Below are 27,445 nucleotides of genomic sequence, written 5' to 3' on the forward strand. Positions count from 1 at the left end.
GTCTCATGTTGATCCCTCTTCTCTGCATATCAGAGGCCGGTTCTCCGGCAGTGTCCCAGTCAGACAGCTGTAACTTAGTGGCTGTGAGTCGGTCTGTTAACTAGGGAGGCGGGTAAGAATGGATGGGCAAAGAAAAACTAACAGGTAGAGGTGTGTTTAACTGGAGCGACACGGTTCCCTATTGCAATAGATTGGCTTGTTTCTTACTGTCTATAGCAGGTAGGTTGACTTTAGCGAGATCGCCCCGGGTGATGCGTGATCATGATAAGTTGCAGTAACCTTCAGCCACACCTGTGTCAGGGTCTGCATGTCTCCTCCAGATCACGTTCAGTTGTGGTTTTTGGTGTCTGGTGTATCTGAATCGCTATTGTGTTCATTCTGTAGATCCCTCATGATCGTGTCCCCGTGTGCTGCTATTGGTATCCTGCGAAGGCCCAGTGTATCTTCCCGGTGCAGCGCAACACTTTCTGCCTTGGCCCACTCCTGTAGGGAGCGCCGCCAGGCCAACACTTGAGGGGGCTCTGGGGATTTCTACCTTTTCGTGATCAGTCATTTCGCTACTATCATCCCTGAATCGATATAACAAGAGGTTACTTTCTAATGCTTACTTCTACGGTAGCGGTGCTGGACACATGTCTCTCACTCCTGAGGGATTGCGCGCCCCGTGCAACTCGATAAGTCGTGTACTGCCACTCTCCAACACTCCCGAAGGCTCGGGCAGCTTCACAGCGTAGGCAGCAGGTTCGCGCCTGCCCAAAGGCAGCACGGACAGTGCGTGCACACTTGTGATGAGGCGAGACACTCTCTGTGAATTTGCCCCATTGTGTAAGGTAAATAACATTTGTTTCTCAGTTGTAACCTTTTGAGCTCCTATGAAAAATTATGAACTATTCCATCTCTTGTCGGGTTTCTTTCTGTTCTTCAAGCTTATTCTACAAATGGAGATTTCAAATGGTTGAGTGAGGTCATGCCTATTTCTATAACCAAACACATTCTCTATTTTTTAACCACAGAATCTCAGTACAAGTGAAGGGGTGAGTAAAGAGATGCATCACCTGCAGCGCATGTTCCTACAGAACTGCTGGGAACTTCCTACATATGGAGCTGCCTTTTTTAATGGTCAGATATTTACCAAAGCCAGCTCCAGCAACCACAAGGTGATTCGAGTTTACGTGGGCATAAATGTCAAAGGACTGCATCTCCTGAATATGGAAACAAAGGTAAGATGATTGGACAGATTATGTACTTGGAATACTATCTAGAGAAGGATTCATCTGGAAAAGGTAAACGGAGAAGGGGGGTTTAGTTTGCACCATTATGTACACGGGGAACATTTGCCAAGACATCAATTGTTAACTGCAAAAGGGTAACATTATATGAACCCCTTTTATAGATAGTTTTAGCACTATGACACAGTTACAGAGAACTGTTCTTAAGGCTGTTGAAATTGCCCAGTCAGGAAGCTGTACAGGTGCCATTTTAATAGGCATGTTAGGATAGTAAAATGTTTGGCATCGTTTTGTTATCAAATGATTTGTTTTGAGCAATATGCAAATAAATTGGTTTTGGACAATGTTTCTGTTAATGGATACTAAGATGCGGGCACTCTCCTGAGTCTCTAATGGACCTGGCTTTCTAATTTTCCACCAGTAATGGGGCCCAGTGAGTGTTCCTCACCCGCCTCGTAGAACTGATTTGAAGGAGTCCATCCAGCCCACATACCCTGCTTGCTGCTCCCTGCCGTGATCCTGTAACACTGTCATGGCACTCACTAGATTTCTGATTGGCATATTCCAATCTTTTTTCCATTAGCAACTCACACAAACGTGGTACACATTGTATCGAGAAAGGTACAGGGATGCAGGGATATGACTTTTATTATGTTCTTTCTATTTCTATATGTTTTCTGACATAAATGCAAAACAAATAAAAAAAATAATTCTGTGATAAAATCGTTTTATAGGGTCATACATTGTTTAAATATAAAATATTTCATTGTGGTTCATGGAGAAACACAATAGATTTTAATGAAAATATTATTTATATTATTAAGTACATACACCATAGCAAGTTTTTAAGGCACATTTCACGCATCATTACTCTCAGAAAGGCTTCAAATATTTGTTATAGATTGGACATTTTTAACATAATTAGGACACCTTCAAATCACAGAAACCTTAACTTGATAAAATAATTTCAGTAAAGGGTTAACCACTACTGTAATTATGTTTCAAGGATTTCAAAATTGTTTAAATCTTTAAAAAATAAAAAGCCATAACTAACTGTGCAGACCTCCCTTGAAGACTGGGGTGTGTGCGTTCTGTTCATTGAAGTTCCTCTGTCATTTGAGAATTGTTTATGTTTTTTAAATTTTATTTATTCTGGTCAGCATAAGAAAGTCATACAATTATACAGTGTTATCAGGCTAAAGCAGTAGACAACTTCTGAGTACATACATTCAATATCTGTACGGCTCTTATCATGACATGTTACAACGGGATTGCCCCAACTCAGTACAGCCATACATCGTCTGCAAACCAAATCGTTACACAATTAGTCCACCATTTTATTTCACATAGAGCATCGCCTTCTCCCCGACAATTCAGCGTAGCCAATTCCTTAATTCTGTGGTTTGTGTGGTGCTAAGATATTGTACAAAGGGGGTCCAGAAGTCTTTAGGTCTGGAGGCTTGCGGTAACTCTTCCGCATATACTTCCAGTGTCTCCTTACTGGAGAATTATTTCTTTAGTGGCAGTGTGCTATGGATGACTCTTCTGGAGACTAAAGCCTTCAAGACATGCCACACCCGTAGGAAGCAGATGTGCACCACCGGATTCTTTGGGGATGTGCAGGCACCCAGGCTATTGGAGACAAGGCGGATTCCACTTTGGAGCTGTTTAAACAGAGTTGTGCTGTGGCCCAATCCTTGGCTTGCTTTCCTCGGACCACCAATTCCAACAACACAACTGGAAGTTCAAGGGTTAGCCTTGGGACCTGGCTTACTGCCAAAGGCAGACATCTTTGCCTGTGCAGCAGGCAGTTCTGTTCTTTTGAGGCTCCAAAGGATGTAGTAAAAGCAGAGGATGAAATTACCAACAACATAGCTTGTCCTTGTCTTCCTCTTTACCTGCTGCTGTCGCCACGCTGCTCTAATTCCCCCTTCAGGAGTCACTCATGGCCAGTATGAGAAGAATAAGCTTTCATTTGCCCAACTGTTGTGTGGTTACCTCCAACCAGTGGGTTCTGGTGACTGTCCATCATGGTTATGCCCTTCCCTTTCTGTCACCTCCCCTACAGTTCATCCTATTTTCACTCAAATGTCATCAGAACGTCTCCTTCCATGCCAAAGTGGTCCAGTCTTTGCAAGTCAAAGAGGCAGTAGAGGGAGTTCCAGAGAAGGTCAGAGGCAACAGTTGCTACTCCAATTACTTATTGGTGCCCAAAAAGCATGGTGGGCTTAGACCTGTTTTGACCTTCAGTTCTTGAACACTTTCCTTTGAAATGAAATGAAAAAACTATTTATAAAGCGCGCCTGTACCCAAAGGGGTCAAGGTGCTAAACCCACCAAACCCATGGAAACCACCAAAATGGAGTCACAACCTTAAAGGACCAGGCCCACTTAAGACGTGAAGAGCCATGTTTCAATGTTTTCTTAAGATCAGATGATTTTCAATATTCCTAGCATGTATTAGCTGTAGTTACATATGCTTAGCATACTATTGCCATCTAGTGTTGGGTTCGGATGATTATAAGTTGTTTTTCTTCAAAGAAATTCTTCGAGTCACAAGGTATAGTGACTACTTCTATAGTCTGTATTATGCATGTTCCTCAGTTCCTTTGTTAGATTGTTTTTTTCCATCAAAGGGTTCGGACAAAGCTGGAGTTCTGCCACAATGCCTTTCCAGTGGCCCGTTTTTCTTTCTTCACCAGTGATGACAATCTCCATACCAGCTGTTGTCCCTTATTTTTTCAATCAGCCCGTCTGGGCTTGGTTCGATAACTTTAATAACTTCGACACTAACTTTCAACAATGATAAATTCCATACACTCAACATCGACGAGGGGTGGAAAAGATGCCATACATTTTTGGGGCCAATGTGCCACAACCAAATATTCCAGGCAGGACCAGCAATTGGTGTGTAACCTTTGCTTGTCCCCAGAGCACGACGAGGTGTTATGTGAGGCATGTCTTGCTTTCCGCTCCGAAAAGACCCTACGGCAGCGACGAGAACGCCATTGTATCCACTCCACCATGCAGTCACAGCATGCTGATGATGTGCTTAATATCTTTGAGGGTCAGTCGCCGTATCTGAAAGAGACCATTAGTTATAGATTCCTTACCTTAGAATTACCCCCAGGAGTCAGACTGGATCAGGAGAATTTTTCTGTAGCCGCAACCCTGCTCGTCGTTCGACTCCGTCGTCGGCGTAGTGGTCGACGGGATGACGTCACAGTGTCTAAGTAGATGCCGCCCCTGTCAGTTCTTTCTTTTTCCGTGCCAGCCAGCGCAAATCAGGAGGGAGATTGCCCCTTTGTCATTTTTTGACTAAACTTTTGTCGACATGTGGTAGCACGAGGGATATCCCATCATCAGACCGGTTTCAAGCCTTGTGACTCCTGTCACAAATTGATGTCCGTCACATATCCGCACCTCGTGTGCCTCTGGTGCCTGGAGCACGAGCACGACCCAAAGTCGTGCTCCGACTGCCGGGCCATGAATCCGAAGTCTTTGCGGGAGCAGTCCAGAAAGCTCTTGGAGGCCCGACAATCCGCTCCGCGTCGTTCGAGGACCCGGTCGAGAGGAAGGTCTCGGGACCGGTCCCGCAGCCACCACCACTCATCATCGAAGTCTTCGCACTCCTTGGGTAAGTTGACGCACAAGAAGAAGGCGAAGAAGCATCGTCGCTCTTCACCTTCTCCCCGTCCGTTGGCCGACACGATGCCGGACCCGGAGCGTCGTCACTCTCCAGCTCCGTCTTCGCAGCCGCTTCTGGGATGACTCCGCACTTCCCTCCATTTCCCGGAGCATCCCCTGCCCAGCTTCGAACTTTTTACAAAGCGCTTCATAGCATCTTTGGGCAGCCCGACCACACAGGCGCTTTCGGGCCCCGTGGACTTAGCTGGGGGCCCTGGGCCACAATGCTGGCGGATTTAGCTCCGACACCAGAGGGCCCGAGGATCCATGCTTGGAGCCGGATCGGCGCTGGTCGACCACACGGTACATTCCCCAGCACCAACGCCCCTGACGTTGGTTGTACCATGAACCAGCATCGACCCCAGCCTCACCCCCAACTTGGACACGGTCCTGGACCAACGTCAGTACCGGCGCCAGAGGGTACTTTTGTACCGCTGTTCATCCCTTGTGTTTCCTAATGTTCTGACTGGCAGCCAGAGGAGAGTGAGAAGGTCTGGGAGGGGTCTGTAGACCCTTTAGCTGACCAGCTTGAAGAGAGGAACTGGGTGATGCCAGTGGTTTGGATACCTACCCAGACCTTGGCATGCCCTTCCCTCCTACCGTGGCTACGGAGGAGGGAGCTTCGTACGCAGTGGTGTTGCGTGGGCCGGTTGAGGCCTTGGGCCTGGAGCTTTCTACGGTGGCAGTCAGGACTAAACTCCTGACAGAGGTACTTCAACCCGCAGCAGCCTCTAAGAAGCCCCTGCTGCCTTTTATTGAAGCCCTCACCATCGTCCTCCTGGGCACTTGGTCCAAGCCCAGCAAAGGGGCTCCTGTGGACAGGATGATTGCCCGACGCCACCGCCCGGCCCGGGCAACCCACTTTTCTTCTCCCAACACCCTACCTCGAGAGCTTGGTGGTCCAAGCCTCGCCTTCTAATGGCGCATTCCCTACTGCTCCCCCAGATAGGGAATCCAAGAAGCTGGACCTCTTGGGAAGAAGATGTTTTCTTCTGCCAGCTTAGTGCTGCGGTCGGTGAACACCGCATGGCTCTTGGGCCGTTATACCCATACAGTGTGGGATACGGTTGCGCAAGTTCTGCCACAGGGCCCGGAGGAGGCCCGGGCAGTTCTCACCTGTGCAGTGGCAGAGGGTGGGGATGCAGCTAAGTTCACCATTTGGTGTGGGCTGGATACCGCCGACTCTCTGGGGAGAGCGGTTTCCACGTCAGTAGCCTTTAGGCGGTACGCCTGGTTGAGGAAGTCTGGTTTCTCTGGAGATGTCCAATCCACCCTTCCGGACATGCCCTTTGATGGGCGTCACCTGTTCAGTGACCAGGCAGACTCAGCGCTCGAGCGCTTCAAGGATTCTAGGGCTACGGCTAGATCCTTTGGCCCTGCGGCAAACTCTTGCCCCACGCAGTCTGCCTTTCACCCCTTACGTTGCTACGGAAGGGGTGCCCCACCACGTTCCACCCAATCTGGCATCAGGGCCGCGCAAGCTAACCAGCCTCTGCCTGGCCGTGGACGTGGGACTCAGCGACGCGGGTCTGGGGGCCAGCAGGCGGGCCAGTCCACCCATACCCCCCTGCAGCAGCCTCCAAACCCTCCTAGTCTGACCTTTCAGGGCCACCAGAGGACAGTGGGCGGCAGGATTCGCAATCACCTCCCCCACTGGCAACACATCACATCGGACAGGTGAGTTTTGCAGATAGTCCGAAGGGGCTACTCCCTCCCCTTCGAGACTACCCCTCCCTCCATGCCACCAGCACTCCATCGCATGTCGGAGGATCACTTGGCCCTTCCCTGCCAGGAAGATGCAGCTCTCTAGGCCAAGGGAGCTATCAAAAGGGTCCTTGTGCCAGAAGTAGGTAGTGGTTGTTACTCCCACTACTTTCTGATATCCAAGAAGGACAAAGGTCTGCGTCCTATCTTAGACCTCAGGGCCCTCAACCGCTACCTCCGGAAGGAGAAGTTCAAAATGCTTGTTAGCTCAGCTCCTGTCTGCCCTCGATCCCGGGAACTGAAGGGTAGTGTTGGACTTGCAGGACGCCTATTTCTTCATCCTCGTCCTGCCAGCCCACAGGCATAACCTACGGTTCATGGTAGGCCACGAGCATTTTTAGTTTACCGTGCTCCCCTCTGGCCTTACTTGCGCCCTTCGGGTGTTCACTAAAGTGATGGCGCTGGTCGCATCTCATCTGCGCAGATCAGGGATTCCAGTCTTCCCCTATCTCAACGACTGGCTGTTGAAGGCGGGCTTGCCCCAGGCTGTCGTCTCTCACCTCCAGACTACGGCGGACTTCCTGCACTCGCTGGGGTTCACTATGAACTTGCTATCATTCCCTCTCAGAAGCTTTTTTTCATCAGAGCAGTTCTGGATACAGCACAGTTTCGGGCTTAACCTCTCGAGCAGCGAGTCCAGGATATCCGGGCTATGATACCAATGTTTCCGCCTCTATCCCGGATTTCGGTGAGAATTACCCCGAGGCTGCTGGGCCTCATGGCCTTATGCATCCTGCTAGTGAATCATGCCTGCTGGCATATGCAGGCTCTGTAGTGGGACCTGAAGCTCCAGTGGGCACAGCATATGGGAATCTTTCCGATGTCGTCCCGATCTCGGAGGGGACTGCACGTCAATTGTAGTGGTGGCTCACAAACCAGGATTGCATCAGCGGCAGATCCCTCTCCCCTCCCCGACCAGAATTCACAGTAGTGACGGATACGTTACTCCTGGGATGGGGTGGCCACCTGGGAGAGGCGGAGATCAGGGGTCTCTGGTGGAGTCCGGTCTCCACATCAACCTTTTGGAGCTCCAGGCGTTCCATCTTGCACTGAAGGCATTTCTTCCTTCTGTCAAAGGAAGAGTAGTGCAGGTGTTCAGAGCCAACACCACCGCCATGTGGTACTGCAACAAACAGGGCGGGGTTGGGGTTGTGTACCCTATCAAGAGGCTCTTCGCCTTTGGACATGGCTGGAACATCAGGACACATCCCTGGAGGCTCAACACCTGGCAGGTTCCCTGAACGCCAGGGCGGACGAACTCTGCCGCTGGTGCATTATGGATCACGAATAGCGTTTTCACTTGGAGGTGGTGGAAGGTCTCTTTTGGCAGTGGGGAGAGCCTTGGTTAGATCTGTTCGCCACCAGAGAGAACCCGCAATGTCAGCGGTTTTGCGTGTTGGAGTTTCCAATGCCGCACTCACTCGGTGACGCTTTTCGTCGCAAGTGGAATTGCAGACTCCTGTATGCCTTTCCTCCTGTACCACTTCTGCCCAGAGTGCTGAAGAAGATAAGTGCGACCGGGCCCAAGTCATTCTTGTGGCTCCGGTCTGGGCACAGAGAGTCTGGTACCCTGAGCTCTTGAGCATGGCCATCGATCCTCCAATCAGACTGCCTCTCCAAGAGGACCTTCTGTCACAGCAGCAGGGGACGATCCTCCACCCGAGCCTGTCCAGCCTTCACCTCCTTGCGTGGAGATTGAGCGGCAACAGTTGACAGCTTTCTACTTTCCTCCCGAAGTCTGTAACGCCATCTTGGCAGCCAGGCATCCCTCCACTAAAACGGTATACGCCTGCAGATGGAACCAATGGTTGGCATGGTGCACAGCAAAGGCTGTGGATCCCCTTTCTGCCTCTCTTTTGGAGGTTCTCCTCTTCAGTCTATCTTTGGCCTAGCAGGGCTCTGCTATTTGCACTCTTAAAGGCTACATTTCGGCCATCTCTGCATTTCTGCGCCTTCCTGATCAGCCTTCTCTTTTCAAGTTTCCGATTGCAAATAGATTTCTACTCATCTCTTTCCTTCTTCTACATTTGTAATGCCCCAGTGGGACTTGAATCTTGTTCTTACTTACTTTATGTGTGCTCCCTTCGAGCCACTACATAATTGTCCTCTTTGTCTTCTTACCTTGAAGACTGCTTTCCTGCTTGCCACACATCTGCTCGCAGGGTGAGTGAGCTTCAGGCTCTTTCCTCCAAGCCTCCTTTTCTTGCAGTTCATACGGACAAAGTAGTCTTGCGCACTAGGCCCTCTTTTCTGCCCAAAGTGGTTACCTCTTTCCACATAGGTCAGACCATCACATTGCACACCTTCCTCCCGCCTCCGCACCCTTCCAAAGATGAGGAGAGACTCCACCGTCTGGACCCAAAGCGTGCCCTGTCCTTCTACCTTGACCGCACTAAAGATTTCCGGGTGGAGGATCAACGCTTCGTGGGTTATGTGGGCACCAAGAAGGGTCGTGTTGTGCAAAAACATACCATCTTTCGCTGGGTTGTCCTATGCATCAAAATCTGCTATTCTTTGGCGAAAAAGGAACCTCCAGTAGGACTGTGCGCCCACCCTACCTGGGCGACGGCTGCCTCTACTGCGTTGGGACGTGGAGTTCTGCTGATTGACATCTGCCAGGCAGCCACGTGGGCATCCTTGCACACGTTCACAAAACATTACTGCCTGAATAGCCAAGTCCGGCAAGACCGCTTTTTCGGCCGTTCTGTTCTCCAGGACTTTCTGGTGTAAACTTATTTGCAGTCCCACCTCTGGGGTTGGCATTGCTGGGGTATCTATTCTAAGGTAAGGAATCTATAACTGATTGTTTCTTTCAGATGAACAAGTTACTTCCCTTCAGGAATGAAGAATCTGTAAGAGACATACATTAGTTATCGATTCCTTACTGCCGCGCCCATCCTCCCTGTTCTGCGAACTGACTTCTAGAGATAGGGACTCACTTCCAGGGCCCTAGTTTTGTACATCAGTGGTCATTGTCTTGCATGGCTCTGCGCTTCTGGCGTGGAAAGTCGTGTCAGAACTGACGTTAGCGAGCAGGGGTTGCGTCTAAGTAGACACCTCTACGTCATCCCGGCGACCACGACGCCGACAGCGGACGCGGTGTCGACCAATGCCACCTACCAACACGCAGGGGTACTGCTAGAGAAAAATTCTGTGGATCCAGTCTGACGCCTGGGGGTAGTTCTAAGGTAAGGAATCTATAACTAATGAATGTCTCTTACAGATACATCGTTACCGAAGGTAAGTAACTTGTTCACCAAGTCCACGAAGCAACCTACGTCGAGGCACACGCATCAACAATAGAGGTCACTATATTGCTGGCTAGCAGTGGAGAAAGCTCCGATTCTGAGCCTGAACGTTTCACACAAGGGCACGCGAGTATGCAGGTGAAAGCCTTCCATACGCCAACAATGACAATAAAACAAACTAAAGCATCTCATGGAACCCCCTGCCCTTAGGCCATAGTGGTCTCTGGAAAAACAAGCTCAGGAACACATCCACGTCCCTCCGTCTGGTTAACAATCGACAACTGTGTTAAGTGGTGAAGCCAAAACAGGCACCAGTGGTATCCAAAACACCTTCGGTGCCAAAACATGCCAAGATGCCTTCAACCCGAAACATCCCAAGACACCTTCAACACTGGGCCAGCACTGAGAAAAATCTTTACCTGGGGTTAATACCATTTCAGCACCGAAAATAACATTGATGCTGAAAACCACAAAGACTGCATCAGAGTCTAAACAGCGGCACCCACAACCAGTTCTTGAAAATCTCCAAGATAAATTAGATAAGCGGAAAAAAAACTATTTTTTTTCTTTTCACTCCAACACTGGAAAATGAGGGGCAAAGCTGCCTCCAGAGATTTCAGAGGTGCTTCCAAAGAGGAACAAAACCTTTGAAGAAGAGATCATGGGACCAGATCTGCCCAGACCTCAGAAAAAGAAGAGAAAGGCCATAGGCACTAGCCCTATTCTTTTCCTTTCTACTTCTATTTCTCCACCTGCTTTCAAGCCTGTATCTCCTACTCCTCTACCTACACTACCAGTGTTGCAACCACTGGCTCTTTCACCAGTTCACCTGCAGTCACCAGAGCACCTGCCTTCTGAACAACTACAGTTGATGAGGGGTGTTACCCCGAAATCGGTCCCAGGATGCTTGTTTCCAGTCCAGGAAAGACCTAGCTTGGCAGTTCAGGATGGACTGTTCCCATGAGGAAAAGGGTCATGGCTGATTTGCATATGTTGGGTCTGAACTGGGTTGGCGAAGTGAGCTAAATAACGATGCTGGATTTAACCCAGATCTACTGGTGACTGGAGGTGAGTGTCTGAAAAGTTTCAGCACTGCATCCATCATCTTATTGTGTTTACAACTACACTCATCACCTGCACACTCATCAACAGGCAATGGTGATACAGGAGGGGAAGTAACATATTTTATGGAACACCAACTGAATCCAGATAATATAGGAGAAGATCCTTTGGAGGATTATGAGGCAGAACCAATAGATGACACAGAGCCAGATCTATAGCCCACAAAACCATCACCACCAGATGAAACCACATCATACCATGAGGTCATCAGTAGGACAGCTCACTACCATTAGGCAGACCTACACACTTTGGAAAACAAGAGGACGATTTTTTCAGTGGAAAACACTCAATAAATCACACGGAACCTTGCAGTGTTTGCCAGTGCTAAAGTACATGTTCAAGTACACAACAGAGATATTTTCAAACAGCCAGTTACATCGAGAGTAATTACCCCAAGAGTGGAAAAAATATATAAGGTGTTTCCATCTGAACCTACATATATTAAAGGACAGGTGCCCTCTGACTCATCAGTTGTACACACTGCTGGAAAGAGGGCAAACTCACAAGGTACTAGAGATGTCCCATCCACAAATAAAGAAGACAATTTGATGCGGCAGGGAAACAATTGGCTGCTCAAGCAGTTAACCATATATGATCGCCAATTCTGTTTGGGGGACACATGTGCAGGACCTCACAGTACACGGTCTATGGTCAACATCACAACAACGCTGGCACATCAATCATCTAGAGCTTCTAGCAATTCAACTAGCTCTCAAAGCTTTTCACAATCATCTACACAACAAGGTAGCACTGGTGTGCACAGACTACATGACTGCAATGCATTATGTTAAAAAACAGAGTGGGGACACTTATCATAGCAGATTGCATCTGGATTTGGGCCATACACCACAAAATCCACCTCCTAGCAGAATACCTACCCGGGTTGGACAATGACTTTGCAGATATGCTCAGCAGAACATATCAGCAGGTACACAAGTTGGAAATTACCAGAACGTTCCTACACTCATACCTCCAACAGTGGGGAACCCCATCAATAGACCTATTTGCCGCAAAACACAACGCAAAATGCCAAAACGTCACCTCCAGATTTCCGCACCACCTATCCAAAGGCAATGCCCTGTGGATAAATTGGTATGGGGTATTTACTTATGCTTTTCCCCCTCTCCCACTAATTCCATACCTAGTGCAAAAGCTAACTCAAACATCCCGCACATGAGAAACTATCTATCTGGCCACAGCCACTAACTCAGAATCAGGGCAAAGTGATGCACCCAAATCCTGCACAATTCCATCTAGCGATTTGGCTCATGAGATCTTAGAGTTTGGACACCTGAATTTGATACCTGGATGTATGGACATTCTAAAACAAGGATGTAGACCAACAACACAAACCTGCTATGCAGCAAAATGGAAAAGATTTTTACACTACTGTTTAGACAAACAAATACAACCACTATCACTGACAATACAAGCCCTTATTGATTATCTTTTTCATTTACAGCAAGCAGGACTTGCTTATACTTCAATCAGGTTACGTTTAGCAGCTCTAGCTGCTTATGTGCAAAAATAGACAACATATGTCACTCTTTAAAATTGCAGTAATTAAGGCATTTATGGAAGGATTAAAGAGTGTCATCCCACCATCCACTCCACCAGCAACACTCTGAAATCTCAATATTGTGCTCACAAGGCTAATTGGTCCACCTTTTGAGCCACTTCATTCATGTGAACTAAATTCCTCACCTGGAAAGTGGTATTTTTAGTGGCTATTACTTCTCTTAGAATAATAAGTGAAGAGCAAGCTCCTACATTAGAGAAAACTTTCTTTCAAATATTTCCAACTTAATTAGTATTTCGTACTAATCCTAATATCAGCTTTTTATACAAACCAAACAATTGAGTTACCGATTTTCTTCCCCAAACTGGATTTAGTAGCAGAATGAGCTCTACACACGTTAGATGTTAAAAGAGCAGTAATGTACAACATAGAAAGAACTAAACCTGCTCGTAAAACACAACAACTTTTTGTTGCATTTGCAAAACCCCAGCAATGATTTCCCATATCCAAAGCAGGAATAGCTAGATGGATAGTGCAGTGTATTCAAACTTGCTGTCGCAAAGCGAAGAGAGTACTAACTGTACTGTTTAGAGCTCACTCCACACACAAAAATGGAGCCTCAGTGGCTTTTTTAAGGGAACATCCCAATGGAAGGTATTTTTAAGACGGCTACATGGACTAACCCACATACATTCAAAAAACACTATTGTGTGGATGTCTTAGCTAATCAAGCTAGAGTAGGTCAAGCTGTATTACGAACACTTTTTCAAACATTTACCTCAACCAATAGCTAACCATCGCTTAGGAGCAGCACTGCTCTACATTCAATGCTAAGCATATGTATCTATGGCCAACACATGCTACGAATGGAATATGTTACTTACCCGGCATGCATCTATTCGTAGTGTGTAGTGCCAAAGATTCATATGCACCCACCCTCCTCCCCGGCAGCTTTTGGTTGCAGTATGTACTTATTTAGTAAATTTTTCTATATTATTATAACATTCACTTGCATTTTCATGTTCTCTGTCACTAATGCCGGGTCTGGTGGCTTTGCGGACTAATGCGTCCACTGTAGGGACCTGTGTTCGACCTCATGGTCACTGGTTCGTATCCCGATGGGTCCACCCAGCCTTTCATCCTTCTGAGATTGATAAAATGAGTGCCATTGAGTTGGGTAACAATAAAGATTTGCTATTCGGCGTCAAGATAGCCTTGGGAACGTGCGCTTTACAAATACATGCTATACTTCTCCTATTCTAACGTTTACAGGATGAGCTAAAAAACAATCTAACAAAGGAGCAGAGGAACATTCATAATACAGAATATAGGACAAGCCACTATACCTCGTGACTCGAAGAGCTTCTTCAAATAAAAATATCTTGCAATCGTCTGAGCCCAACACTACATGGAAACAGTATGGTAAGCATATAAATCTCCGGCACTACACACTATGAATAGATGCTTGCAGGGTAAGTAACATATTCCTTCTGAAATGAGGCAGGATAGTGAGTTCCACAATTCAGCTTTAGCAAAAGAGAAGGACAAAGTCAAGAGGCTCAGTTCCTCTCTGCCCTAGAGCTGGACAATTGGATGGCGTCCTTTGATTTGTATGCATTTTATCTGCTTTGTTGTGGGGAAGGAACACTTTGAATTCACCATACTGGCATTTCAATTCCGCTTAGCCTCCCAGACATTTAAAAGTAATGGTGATAGTCACAGCCCATTCTTGCAGCTCAGATTAGTACATATTCCTGTAATTCAATTAATTCAATTCAATGAAAGTGAGCTTGTCACAGTGAGTCGCGGACCAACTTGCTATAATCTTCACTGGGGTTCTCCTTCAAGGAGTCAAAAACCGACCTTCAGAGTGCAGAGGACACCCTTCATTGGGGATGTTCTGGACTTGGAGACATTCAAAGCTTTTCAGTTCCTTCAGCAAGTCTCGGACATTTCTGATGTGATCCCTATATTTCATGCTCATATCTGTGTTCCAGGCTGGATGGCTCTGAGGCTTCTTTGTCTCCTGCCCTCATGTATCCAGCCGGTGCCTTCATGCCTGTTGCCACATGCTGGCTTTGAAGTGCAACCTCCACCTTCAATGGGATTAGCACTTGGGGATCCTCTTGGACATCATCTGTGTCAGACAAGGCAGCCTTAAACCTTCAATCGTGGATGAAGGATTTCAGCTTGACTTGCTGACAGTGGTGATGAATCCATAGACTAAAGGATGGGGAGGCAACTTGGAGAAGATCAGAGGCTTCTAATGTTCGCTGGAGGTAAGGCACTAAATCAGTTTTCTGAAACACGTGCTGTCTGCAGGCACTCAGGGCCTTTATGTCATCTGTCAAGGCAGCCCTGTGTAAGTGCTAGCGAACTCGACCTCTATGTGTTATGCAACAAACAGGGTGGTATGGAGTCACGTGTGCTTTGCAAGGAGGTATTGAGGCTGTGGATCAGGCTTGACTTTCAGGTGATTTTGCAGACCATGATTGCCATGGTGGATGCGCTCAACAGACACCATGTAGTTGATCACAAATAGCTTCTGCACATAGAGGTAGTTCAAGGTGTATTTACCCATTGGGGCATGCCTTCAGTAAAACTTTTCGTTGCTTCCAAGCGTGTTCATTGTTGAGCCTTTTCCACTTTAGAGTTTCCGCCTCAGCATTCCCTGGAGACACGTTCCACCATCTTTGGGTCTCCAGTATCCTTTAGGCGTTTCTGTCTCTGGTTCTGTTGGTTCTGAAGCAGGTCAAGCGGGAATGCTGAGCTCATCCTGATAGCTCCAGTCTGCTTCTGCAGGATCAGTGCAACCACCTTTAACTTCTTTTCATCAAGCTGGTGTTTTGGACTCTCATCATTTTGAGCAGATGTGTTGTTGCCTTTTCAAGTGGGATAATCCATCACGCTCCCCACTTATCTCTACCACATACTCCAAGGAGAAGGAGAAGCAACACTGGTTGGACTCCAAGAGAACCCATAGCTTTTATATCAATTAGACGAAGTAACAATCAGTGGATGACCAAAGTTTTGTGGGTTTCTCTGGTTTTAAGAAAGAAAGAGCAGTTCAGAAATGGACTTCATTCAGACGGATTCCCATTTGCATAAACATGTTCTATGCCTGGGCCAAAAAGGAGCATCCTGTGAGCCTCTGGACTCATTCTGCAACTGATAAGACCCCCACTTCTCCTTGGCAAGGAGTGTTCTGGTGCTGGACGTCTGCCAGGGGGCTCTATGAATGTCTGTTCGTATCTTCACCAGCAATTACTGCCTGGACTTTCAGGTCCTTAGGAAGGGCCATTTTGGCCACTCAGTCCTGCAGGATTTCCTGGTGTGAAGTCCATGCCTCAGACCCTCCACCTTTTAGGAAATACCAATGTAGTATCTATTTAAAAGGTGAGCAATCTTGGATTAGAAGTATCAATGAGAAGAACAAGTTAATTACCTTCGTTGACACTTTTTCTGTTGGATTCTCAATCCAACCGAAGAGGCCTCACTGACTACACTTCTCACTGTTCTTGGGAGTGTACTTTTAGATGGTAACAGGATTCCATGTTATATTCTGCACACGTGTGATGCTCCGTATCTAAAGGTGCGGAACTCTTTGTTGTAAACTGATATCAGTATGCAGGCATGATGCCTTTATACTGCTCATGGGCGTCACTTCCTGAGGCAGATGAGGCTGCCACAGAGTTCAGTGGCACCATCGGAAGGGACTTAAAAAAGTGAGGAATCTGCAGTTAGGCTATCAAACTAGAAAGATAATTACTGAAGGTAAGTAACTTGTTCTTCTGAGCTGTATCAAAAGGGAGGCCAAAGACAATTTTGAGGTTTTATGGTGGTTCCCACTACACTGGAATATCTTCTCAGTGTCTCTGGAAAGTTGCCTCTTTCACATTCAGCAAGGATCCAGTCACCCTTGGTGACAAAATCCCTTCTTTTTTCAGTAATTAGAGGTTACTAAGCCTAACCAATGGAGGTCCAGTTCCCTCCATAACCAAATCAAGGATTCCCTTCTTAGTGCTTCTGATTGTTCACATGCTAATTTTAGACATCTCTGTAAGGATAAAATTACATTGATCAGTTATCTGGCTTGGACTAGAGGACGGGCAGAACATGGGGACTTTTGCATTCAGTTGTTTACTTTTTAGTACAGCTTATTCTTTGTGGAGATTGAATGGCCTGCTGTTTTTATTTGAAGCAAGAGGGCAGATTGGTACTTGCATGTAATGCTGTAGGGTGTCAAGTTAATCCAAAATTGTAAATGGATTATCTACATGTGGCAGTTGTTACCTACTACAAAAGTAAGATTTTCTTCTTCTTTAAAAGAGCTAGAATTACCTGTCCTGTGTAGCTTACAAAGCTATTTTCTTGGTTTTTCAATGTGAGAGAATACATTATAGCTGCATAACATTGTTGGGCAGGGAGTATAGTAATGGGCCGAACATTTTCTAATGCAGCTCCATTGAGATTTGATGGAGAGTTCATTTTTGAGGAAAGAGAAGGAGGGGAAACTGATATTCAAGAGAGAAAGAGGTGACTGTGCAGAGATCATCAGGGGTGCCTCTGATCACCCTTGGCTTCCAGAAAAAGCTTCTTCATTAGATGCAATAGGACAATGCTACCATAAGAACTTAGACTTTTAAAGCATCGATTTTTCAGGTGTCTTCCATTTCTGGAATAAAAGCCTAAAAGCTCGACGTGAAAGATGTGGTTTGCCCTTTCTTAATTGAATTAAAGTTTTTAACAGAAAAGCAAAACAGAACACAATTGCTTCTTGTCATCTGTTCAGGTTTGACTTTTCTTTAAGAACAACCTAAAGGAATGTTTGTGCAATGAGAAGGCTGACCGATATGGTGGCACATTTGGGAATCCAAAACAACCTTCTTTGGGGGTCATACTTTGATTTTTTTCCCACTCCCCATAAAATCTCATACAAGTGTCTTTAATCCCTCCCAATAAACTAGACATGAGAAAATGTACCAGCTCTTAGGTAGAGCACACATCTGAAGAATGTTTATCCTTCCCCAAATGTCACCAATATGTAGGATCTGTGAGAGAAGCTCTTTAAAATTAACACTAGAAATAGTGCGTTGGTCATGCCTACTTTTTACCCCTACATATCAAATTAAATTTCTCCTGGAACATTTAGCAATGTTTCCTTTAATAAATATTCTTCGTAAAGGAAACATTTTTGTTTTATTCCAATTTACTTTGTATGCAGAAAGTTGATAATATCTCTGAAATGAATCCAATTCATGGCCCATTGAGGTCCATTGAGACGTCTGCATAACATCTGTTCATATATTCACATCCCTGAGATCCCCAAGGTTTTCTCATTGCCACACAAGGCTGACATAGGTCCTAGTGCAAGATCAAAAAGAAGAGTAGAGAGGGCGCAATCCAGGTGAGTACCCTCTGCAGATAAAACCTTTTCTGAAAAGTCAATTATCCATGCAAAGTCAATAAAGATGGTTACATGCAATTAAAGCGTGAAAATGGAAGAAACAGTGCAATGCTACTGTTCAAATAAAACAATATTTACCTCATGGTTGAAACACAATGGCTAGGTCATACTGAAAAGGGATCCTTTAGTGTTCAAAGTGTTCATGCGCAGTAGCTCCTTTTGGTATTGTGGTTAAAAAGTGTCTCTGGTTTGTTGAGACTGTTGTCCTTGCGCCTTTGGATTTTCAAAGTACTTAGGAGCCCATTAGGATGTTGAGAAGTTGGCCACCACCGAGCCAGCGGTGGCGACCGCCACGACATCGTAACGAGTGAAACCCCCCGCCATATTACAATGGCGGGGGATTTCGCAGCGGACGCAAAGTGCGTCTGCCGCTTTTCTGCTTTGCCGGCCGGGTGGACTGGGGAACTAATATGGTGGCGGTGCCTACCAGGCACCGCCATCCATATTAGCACGGGTTTACACAAAGGCCTGTCCATGGCGCCGATACCGCCACGGAAAGGCTGGCGGGAATTGCTTTGGGGGCCCGTTGCGGGCACTCGGGCGGGGTGGGGGGCTGCACTTGGGGAGCACCTATGATACCCCCCTACATTGCCATGCTCAAGGTGGCAGGCACCGCGCGGTGCCTGTCACGTTGTGCATGGCAATGCATAACATGCCTCTTTGGCATTGCGGCGGGTGCTGCTTACAGCAGCACCCGCCGCAATGTTAAAGATGCGGGATGCGACCGCCAGGGTGGCGGTCACATCCTAATTGGCGGTGTGGGACCGCCGCACCCCTGGCGGCCGGTCTCAGCACCGCTAGGGTGCCCACAATCCAAATGGGGCCCCAAGTGTTAGTTTTAGAAGTGTGCGAGACCGACAGTCATGATCATTCCCTTTGAATTCTCGCTACTTTCTTTGAAGGCGTGGTGCTGAGCCAGGAGTCCGATGGTGCCAACAAGTCTGGAATATTGGAGTGTTTCTTAGATCAATTATAAAGTTCTAGGGCATTTTTCCTCAGAGGGGATGACAATACCCGAGGCTTTGAGTGTTTGAAGAGCAAAGATGCGTATTCGCTCTTTTGTCGTTCTGGCGTGTAGAAAGCTGCGACAAGATTAGGATTAGCTTTGGTGGTGTTGCCACCTATTGGTAAATCAGTCAAAAACTAAAGTCCTGATGTTCGGGTGTTACCGAAGGAAGAAGATGGCAACCTGGCAATTGGAAGGTAAGACCATTACCACTGCAAGGAATTATAAATATCTGGGTGTGTGGTTTAGCGAATCTGGTTCCGCTGTTGCCCAAGTCAAAGATCTTTTTTTTTGATAAACAAATTTTTTATTGTGTTTTGCGGCATGGAGAATAGTATCAAGAATGATATACAGCAGTGCATTGAACAAGGCATCAGTAACTTCAATCGGGGAAGCATCAATAAACAATTGCAAAGACCCTCCCACCCTCCCCCATCCTCCGTTCCCACCCTCCGCATCCCCACCCTTCAAACCAGGCCCCCCAGCCATTTCCCCCATATCTTGCGGAATTTTTTGGGGCAGCCCCGTGCAGCATACAACGACAGCTCTTGGGCCGCACACCAATCCACCCCTCTACTCCAGGTAGCCACTCTGGGCGGGTCCGGCTGTGACCACACTGCTGCTATATCTCTCTTAGCCACCATAAGGGCGGTGGTGAGGAAGTACTTCTCGTTACGGGACCCGTCCAACCCGTTCATGATGCCCAACAGGGCCATTCTAGGCTCGTGGGGAACCTCCCATCCCAGGACCTCCGCTAGCTCGGCTTCGATCGCTGTCCAGTAGTCTGCTAGACGGGAACAAGACCACACCATGTGGAAAAAGTCTGCCGGAGCCACCCCACAACGAGTGCAGGAGGCGTCCACACGGAGGCCCGCCCGATACAGGCGGTCCGGAGTCAGATAGGCGGTGTGGAGGTAATAGATTTGGATGAGCCGCAGCCTAGCGGAGGTGGTAAGCGACCGAGGGCCCATAAGGGCGTCCCTCCAGTCTGCCTCATCCAGGGGTCCCACCCAGGCCTCCCATCGCTGTTTGAGCCCGCTCCTGTCCACCAGGGTATTGTTAATCAGGGATTTATAAATGCGGGATATACCCCCCTTCCCCAGATACCCCAACATCACCTGAGCCTCAGCTGGGCTATGGGAAGGCAGTCTGGAGTCTAGAGGGACGTGAGCCCGGACCGCGTGGCGCAATTGAAGGTAGCGGTAGAATTGGGAGGGCTGCAGCGAGAAGCGGGTCTGAAGCTCCTGGAAGGAACACATGCGGCTCCCACGCCATAGATCGCCCAGACAGGAGATACCAAGAAGATCCCACTGCCGAAAGCCCGCTAGTCCCACCACCTCCCGCAGCCATGCCCCGTGCCAAAGCGGAGTGAGCTGCGTGAACGTTCCCGACCATCTAGTGTGCCGCAGGGCCGCGCGCCACGCGAGAAAGGGAGCCCGCACGACGTCGGGGAGTGATAGGGGGACCGTTGTGCCATAGAGCATGTTTTGGATGGAGGAGAACCCGAGGCGGTGCACCTCGAGTCGATAAGCCGGGTCGCCCCAGCCTCCCGAGAACCAGTCATGGATCACCAGTAGCTGGGTGGCCAGATAGTATAGATAGAGGTTGGTCATGCTCAGGCTGCCGTCATAGGAGGGGACCCTGCATCGGTCCAAGGCCAGCCGAGGCCTACCGCCGCCCCAGAGGAATTTAGTCACCATTTTATCCAGGTCTCGGAACCACGGGCGCGGAAAAGGGCATGGAGTATTTTGTAGCATGTAAAGAAACTTGGGGAGGATCATCATCTTGTATAGAGCGACTCTCCCCAGCGGATTCAATGGGAGGGACTGCCACCGGAGCATATCTGACCTGGTTTTGTTGACTACTGGAGCCACATTGAGGGCCCAGCAGAGTTCCGGAAGGAGGGTGACCCAGATCCCCAGGTACTTAAAGGAGAGTCTCCGGAGGGGAATGTCCGACTGCCAGTCGAAACATTCCCGCGACGGGTGTAGTGGGACTAGAACGGATTTTTTGGGGTTCAGATGAAGACCCGACGCGTGGCCAAACCGATGGAGGATCCGGCAGACCCGGGGTCCCGAGGTCGCTGGGTCCGAAAGATAGAGGAGGACATCGTCCGCGTATAGGGCAATCTTGTCGGGGGCCACATCTGGCCATTCCCATCCGCGGAGAACGGGATCCGCGCGAATCAGCACCGCCAGAGGTTCCATCGCCAGAGCGAAAAGGAGGGGCGAGAGCGGACAACCCTGGCGCGTCCCCCGACCTATGGGAAACGGGCGAGATAGTGCCCCATTGACCAACACACGGGCCCGCGGGTGCGCATAGAGGACCATTACCATGGCACGGAACCGGGGACCGAAGCCCATTCGCTCCAGGACATCACCTAAGTACGCCCATCCCACGGAGTCGAAGGCCTTTTCAAAATCGACCAAGAGGAGGGCCAGATAGGGGGAAAGGCGGCCGCGATGCGCCATCGCGAGGTGGAGGCGCCGCAGGCAGTGTCTGGTCCCCCGCTCCGGCATAAAGCCACATTGATCCGGGTGGACCAGGGAGGCGAGCGATGGGCGTAACCGCTGTGCCAGGACCGTGGCGTAGATTTTGAGTTCGGTGTTGATAAGGGATATCGGCCGGTAGTCGGAGCAGGACCGCGAGGGAGGCTGTGTCTTGGGGAGGGCAACTATGGTTGCTGTGTCCGTTTCGGGCCGGAACGAACCCGCCTCCACCAGGGCCGCAAAGAGGTCCCAAAGCCTCGGGGCCAGAGTCTCACGATAGTGAGCGTAGTACTCCTGGGGGAACCCGTCGGGTCCCGGGGTCTTCCCAGGTGCCAGGCGGCCGATCGCCTCTTCAATCTCCTGCAACTCGATCGGCGAATCAAGGGTCTCAGAAACCTCAGGCTGCAGCCGCGCAAGCGTCGCCCCGCTTGTCCCCAGCAACTCCTCCAGGGAGAGCGTGGACGGACGGAGACGGTACAGCTGGGAATAATAGTCAGCGAATGCTTGGGCTATCGCCACCGAGACCGTGTGGACGCCCCCCGCCGGATCCGCGATGGCTGGAATGATCCTGCCCGCCCTGGGATAGGTCGCCAGGCGGTGGAGAAGAGTGCCGTTTATGTCTCCCCAACCGTACACCCGGGCCACCGAGGAGCGCCATAGGATCTTCGCCGCCTCCAGGGAGTGTAGGCGAATCTCTTCCCATAGGAAGGCCAAGCGACGAGACCGTGCGGCATCATCTAAGTCCCCCAGACTACGCTCCAGTTCTAAGGCTTGGGCCTCACATTCTGCGAGCTTCTGGGATTGAGCCCGTCGTTGGCGTTGCAGATGCCCTTTAGCGGCGACCCGAACAGTCGCCTTGCCGGCCTCCCATAGGACGGCGGGGGAGATGACGGAGCCCTCATTATTAGAGTAGTAGTCGGCTATCTCGCCCCCGACCGCCCTCCGAAACGCCTTGTCGTGGAGGAACCAGGCGTTCAGACGCCATATCGGACGGGCAGAGAGGGGCCGAGAGCGAGGAGCACTGGCGAGTGGTCCGAAAGGCCCCTCGGGAGAATGCGTACGTCCCGCACCCCCGCGCAATCGGTGGAGGGCACGAAGATGAGGTCGATCCGGGCATGGGAGTGATGGGCCGCCGACGTATGGGTGTATTGGCGCGTCTGCGGGTGCCAGATCCTCCAGACATCGCAGAGGCCCTGTGATTCCGCCCAAGATGAGAGCTGTTTTGCACGGGCGACGCGGGTCAAGGAGACCGGACCCGTCGAGTCCAGGTGGGGCGAGTAGACAGCGTTGAAGTCCCCGCCGAGAATGAGGGCACCCGCAGGGAGTGTCGGGAGGATACCCGCTGCGTGGGAGAGGGCCGACGGCAGGAGGGACGACGCCGCGTAGAGGGACATCAGGGTAAGGGGTCGCCCCTCCAGAGTGCCACATACCACCACTACCATACCCTGGGGGTCTAAAAGCACCCGGGTCAGGACAAAGGGGAAGGACTTGCGAAGCAATATGGCCACCCCCCGGGATCCCCGGGCAAAACCTGAATGCCATACCCTGTCATAACCGTAACGGCCAAGGAAGGGGCAGTTGTTACCCAACAGGTGAGTCTCCTGGAGGAGGAGCACATCGATCTCTGCACGTTGTGCATATTTGAGGACCGCCATGCGCTTGAAACGGTCCAGAAGACCATTGACGTTCCAGGAAAGTATGCGCATGGCGGCCCTAGGGATAGGTGGGTCATCCATAGTCGAGGACAGAAGAGGGGGCCAGTGGAGGCGCGTCTGAGCAGGCTCCTAGAGAGGAAGGACAGCGGAGCATCGGGTGAGAGAGCAGAACAAACAGTACATGATACCTTAGCACAACAGATAAGAGGGAGTCATCCCCCACCAACAAAATCCCCCCAACGAGGAAGAAACAACCCCAAACCAACCCCAACCCCCCGCCCCCCACCCTATACTTCAAAAACTGAAGCATCTGTCGCCCGAACCAAATGGAAGAACCACCAAACTAAAACGCTTGGGCTTGAGCGCTAGTGGACCCCTGATACATCGAAAGTCAAGCCTGATTTACCTGCCCTGGCCCAGAGCAACACTGACAACGGAGCAATCCACCCCCGCCCAGGCACCTCCCACCCCCCCTCCCCAAAAAGAGGCAAAGAGAGTCAAATGTTAGGGCTGCGAGAGAGGTCCGAAGTGTCCACCAACTCAACCGGGTGGGTTGCAGGGCCTGTGAGCCGAGGTGACGCGGACCGCCGCCCATCCGCCACGGGACTGGCATCTGCGGCCGAGGAGGCAGAGGAGGTTCTCGATCCCTGGCGTGGCCGGCCCCCGGAGCGCGTGGTGATCGCCTCCCCCGTTGTGCGCTCCCGGGGTAATGTACGATGCCGCCGACGGGTCTTTGATGTCCGGGGTCTCCCCCGCCTCCCCCGCGCACCCGGAGGCGATCCGCGTCCAGAGCGCTGCAGGGGGTGCTCCTCCGTCAACAAGGTCCAGGCCGCCCGCGGTGTATCGAAGAAGAGAGTCTTTTGCTGGAAGATGACCCGGAGGCGGGCCGGGAACTGGAGCTGGTACTGGAGTCCCAGGGAGCGCAGCTTTTGTTTCACTTCAGTGTAGGAGCGACGCAGCTCTTGGACTTCGCGGGTGTAGTCTGGGAATACCATGATTTTGTGGTTCTGATAGTGGAGGGCATCCGTGCGCCGGGCTTCGCGGAGAATGGCATCTCGGTCACGGAAGTTTAAGAGCTTGAGGATGAACGGCCGGGGCGGTGCCCCTGGGGGCCAGGGAGCGGTGGGCTCTCTTCACCACGAACGAAGCCGACAGGCTATCCGCCGGCATCCAGGACCGGAACCAGCGCTCCATGAAGTCGTCCGCCCGGCCCGATTCAACTCCCTCCGGGAAACCCACTAAGCGCAGGTTGCTGCGCCGAGCGCGGTTTTCCGCATCCTCGACCCGGCGGTGCAACTCCTTAGAGTGGGTGGTGAGCTCCCGAACCTGATCTTGCAGATGGCGGATGTCATCCTCAGCCGTGGATATCCGGGACTCGGCTTCCGAAATGCGGGCGGTGGCATTCCTCAGATCTTGCCGGAGAAGAGCGACGTCCACCTTGACCTCTCCCACCATGCCCTCGAGTGAGGCGCGGGACGAGTTGATGGCCTGCAGGATGGCAGCCAGGTCTGTAGCGGGGGCCGGGGCCTGTTCGCCCGTGGGGCCGGGCCCCTTGTCGGAGGTCGTGAATTTGTCCATCCTGGTTTGGGTGGCCCCGGACGCCGGCTTGGTGGCCCTGTCTTTACCCATTTCTGGGGCGGCCGTCAGCGGAGAAGGGCAACGGGCCGGCGATACACCTGCGGGACCGCAACGGGCAGTCGGGCTGTCGCGGGACCAGCAGGAGGCCCGTCCGGGAGGTCCCGCGGCTGGAAACGGCTGGGTAGCACCAGCCCCAACGGTCAAGCCCTGCCGGGCATCTCAGGGGGACCGCCCGTCCAACCCCTAGTCACAGGGGCGTCCGCAGGCTCCCCTCAACAAGCGAGGTCCCGCAATGTAGTTCCCAGTTCCAGGCCACGGGTCCGCCACTCGGGGGCCCCCCCAGCCGGTAGTCGCAAGGCCGCACCTCCGTCACGGCCCACTTCCCCAAGGGGACAGTTCGCCAGGTCCGTCTCCCCGCAGTCCCCAGAGGGGGGCACGGTGCCACTCGTCGGGGTCCTCAGCCGGGAGCCCAAGCGACAGAGGGGGGGGGGAGGGGGGGACAGTACACAGACCCCCCGGCCGCCGGTATGCGGCCCGAATCAGGGAGGGCCCCCCCGCACCCGGAGTCCGCAGTCAGTCTGGGGCCGATGGAGCCGGTTCCACGCTGCAGGCAGGAGGAGAAGGGAGGGAGAAAAGGGGGGGGCTGGGGGCCCATGCCCCCCGGCCGCCGACACACGGCCCGATGGGGGGGGGACTCCCCTGCACAGCCAACCCCACAGTTGCCCCGGTGAAGCGGTCGCAGCCAGCCGCACTCACCGCCAGATTTGCCGCTCTGTGTCGCTTGGGGGGGTCCGCTCCAGCATTCCCGGGGCTCCGGACAGCATCAGCGGAGCAGGGCAGCACCCGGGCAGCGCCAGCAGCACCCGCGGCAGCCCTGCGGCCACCGCGTCTTCCGCACCAGCTGGATCAGGCCTGCGCCCCTCGTGGGCGCCGCGGGCTAAATTTCTCAGCTCGCCCGAGCCGCGGCTCCACAGCCGCCACTGCCGCCGTCGGTCCGGTTCCACGACGGCTAGGGATGCCCCCAATGCCCGCAGCGCCCCAGGATTCGGTGTGCGGCAGCAGGGCAGCTTTACAGACCCCCGCACTCCGAGTGAGCCGGCCAGGGCAGTTCAGGAGAGGAATCAGCAGGATTTGCGGGGACCGATGCCGGGAGCCTCAGTGAAAGGCGGCCATGACGGTCAGGCGCCACCTAGCGCTCCCAAAGATCTTAATAAGAAAGCAGCAGCTATTACTTACGGAACTAGCCAACTGAACCGCTTATTAAGTAGCGCTTCTGCTTCCCCTATTTGAAGAGTAATAAAGGCAACCTTAACCCCAGCCCTGCAGTATGGTCACTTTGCTTATCCTGGTGCAGTGTACGATGCGTTGGAAGTATGCCATATTAAAGCTTATAAAAATTTATTCCACCCACCACAATGCGTCTGAAGCTCTAGATTAAGACTTGAGCTAGGGTTAGTAATCCAATCAATAGAGTGTAAGGCATCCATGTTAAAATATTTTATCAAGTGCAGGACGGCTCCTAAGAATTCGCTAAAAAATCATTTTAAATTGATTGACGAAAAACCGGGTAACCCATGGTCTAGACAACTTAATGAGGCGAACCGGATACTTAAGCTTGAGGAGTCTGCCTTAGCGAAAGACGATATCCCATATAGGGCATGGAAGACAGCTATTAATAAGCAAATGAAAGAGTCTTCATGGGAACAAGACTTACGTACAATTGGCTGCCGAAGACTGGTACAGCCATTTACAGAGTAATATCATGTCGGGAAGCCACAAAAATATTTTTCGGACTTCATTAATGGAAACACTAGGAATCAAATTCTTTACATGAGAGTGCTTGCATTACCAATAAGAGATTTTAACCTGCACTGGGCTGGCTTCGGGGGTGATATTAATTGTAGGCTATGCCACAACTATCGGAATCATGGTTCCATTTGTTATGCTGTTGCCCTGCTCTAGAACATCAAAGGAGACTATTGTTAAAACCTATTTTTTTGGGCAGAGGGAGTTCGCTCCTGCACACAGGCATCTTCCTTTTGCTTTTGCAGCAGTCCACCTGGGGGGCTGGGCAGATGTGCTAAATTTGTAAATATTTTAAAGCAAGCATTGTCGAATGACCAGGTGAAGGCCTTTCCTTTAAAACAATGTCAGTAAACAATTACAGCATTCACAATTAGTACTGGGCTTCCTGCTTAACAGCTGGGGTGTAAGTAAGAGCAGATTTGGAGAAAAGTGGCCCCCTAGGATGGATAGTCACCAATAGCGAGGATCAAACCTTCTTAGAAGGAATATTGGACACTTCAAGGACCCTACAAGAAGATCACGGTGGGTATTTTTATGGGAACCTTTGTTATTTGGCATTTCCCACAGGAGAGGGAGGTACCAGGAGGGTAGGTCAGAGATAAGGGGAGGGACAAGCTCAGCAGGCATTAAGCTCAAGCAAGTACATTGGAGGATTTAAATATGATAGGATGAGAGGGCAATAACCAATCTGTCCCCTTAGATTGCACTGATACATTGGGCCCATGGAAAGGATTTAAACATAATTGTATTTCGGCTCACCGTAACTATAAACAAGATCTGGGTACATATCACTGACCTTTTATTATGAATATTTATATTGAACATGAATTTTAGTGGATGTGAGATTGTTTTACTTTTATAAAGGAAACTGTGCTT

At 50.4% G+C, this 27,445-nt stretch overlaps 1 protein-coding gene across 1 annotated transcript in view; it reads left to right on the forward strand.

The window, feature by feature from the left end:
• The window catches only part of KRIT1 (KRIT1 ankyrin repeat containing), a 514,966-nt gene that overhangs the window by 430,916 nt on the left and 56,605 nt on the right, over positions 1-27,445 (forward strand). Inside the window, exon 15 of the mRNA XM_085631085.1 lies at positions 1,014-1,220. Coding sequence (XP_085487211.1) covers positions 1,014-1,220 — 207 coding nt within the window. The remainder of the gene's footprint in view (positions 1-1,013; positions 1,221-27,445) is intronic.

Source organism: Triturus cristatus, chromosome 10 (genome assembly GCF_964204655.1).
Source record: "Triturus cristatus chromosome 10, aTriCri1.1, whole genome shotgun sequence".
NCBI classification, from domain to species: Eukaryota; Metazoa; Chordata; class Amphibia; order Caudata; family Salamandridae; genus Triturus; species Triturus cristatus.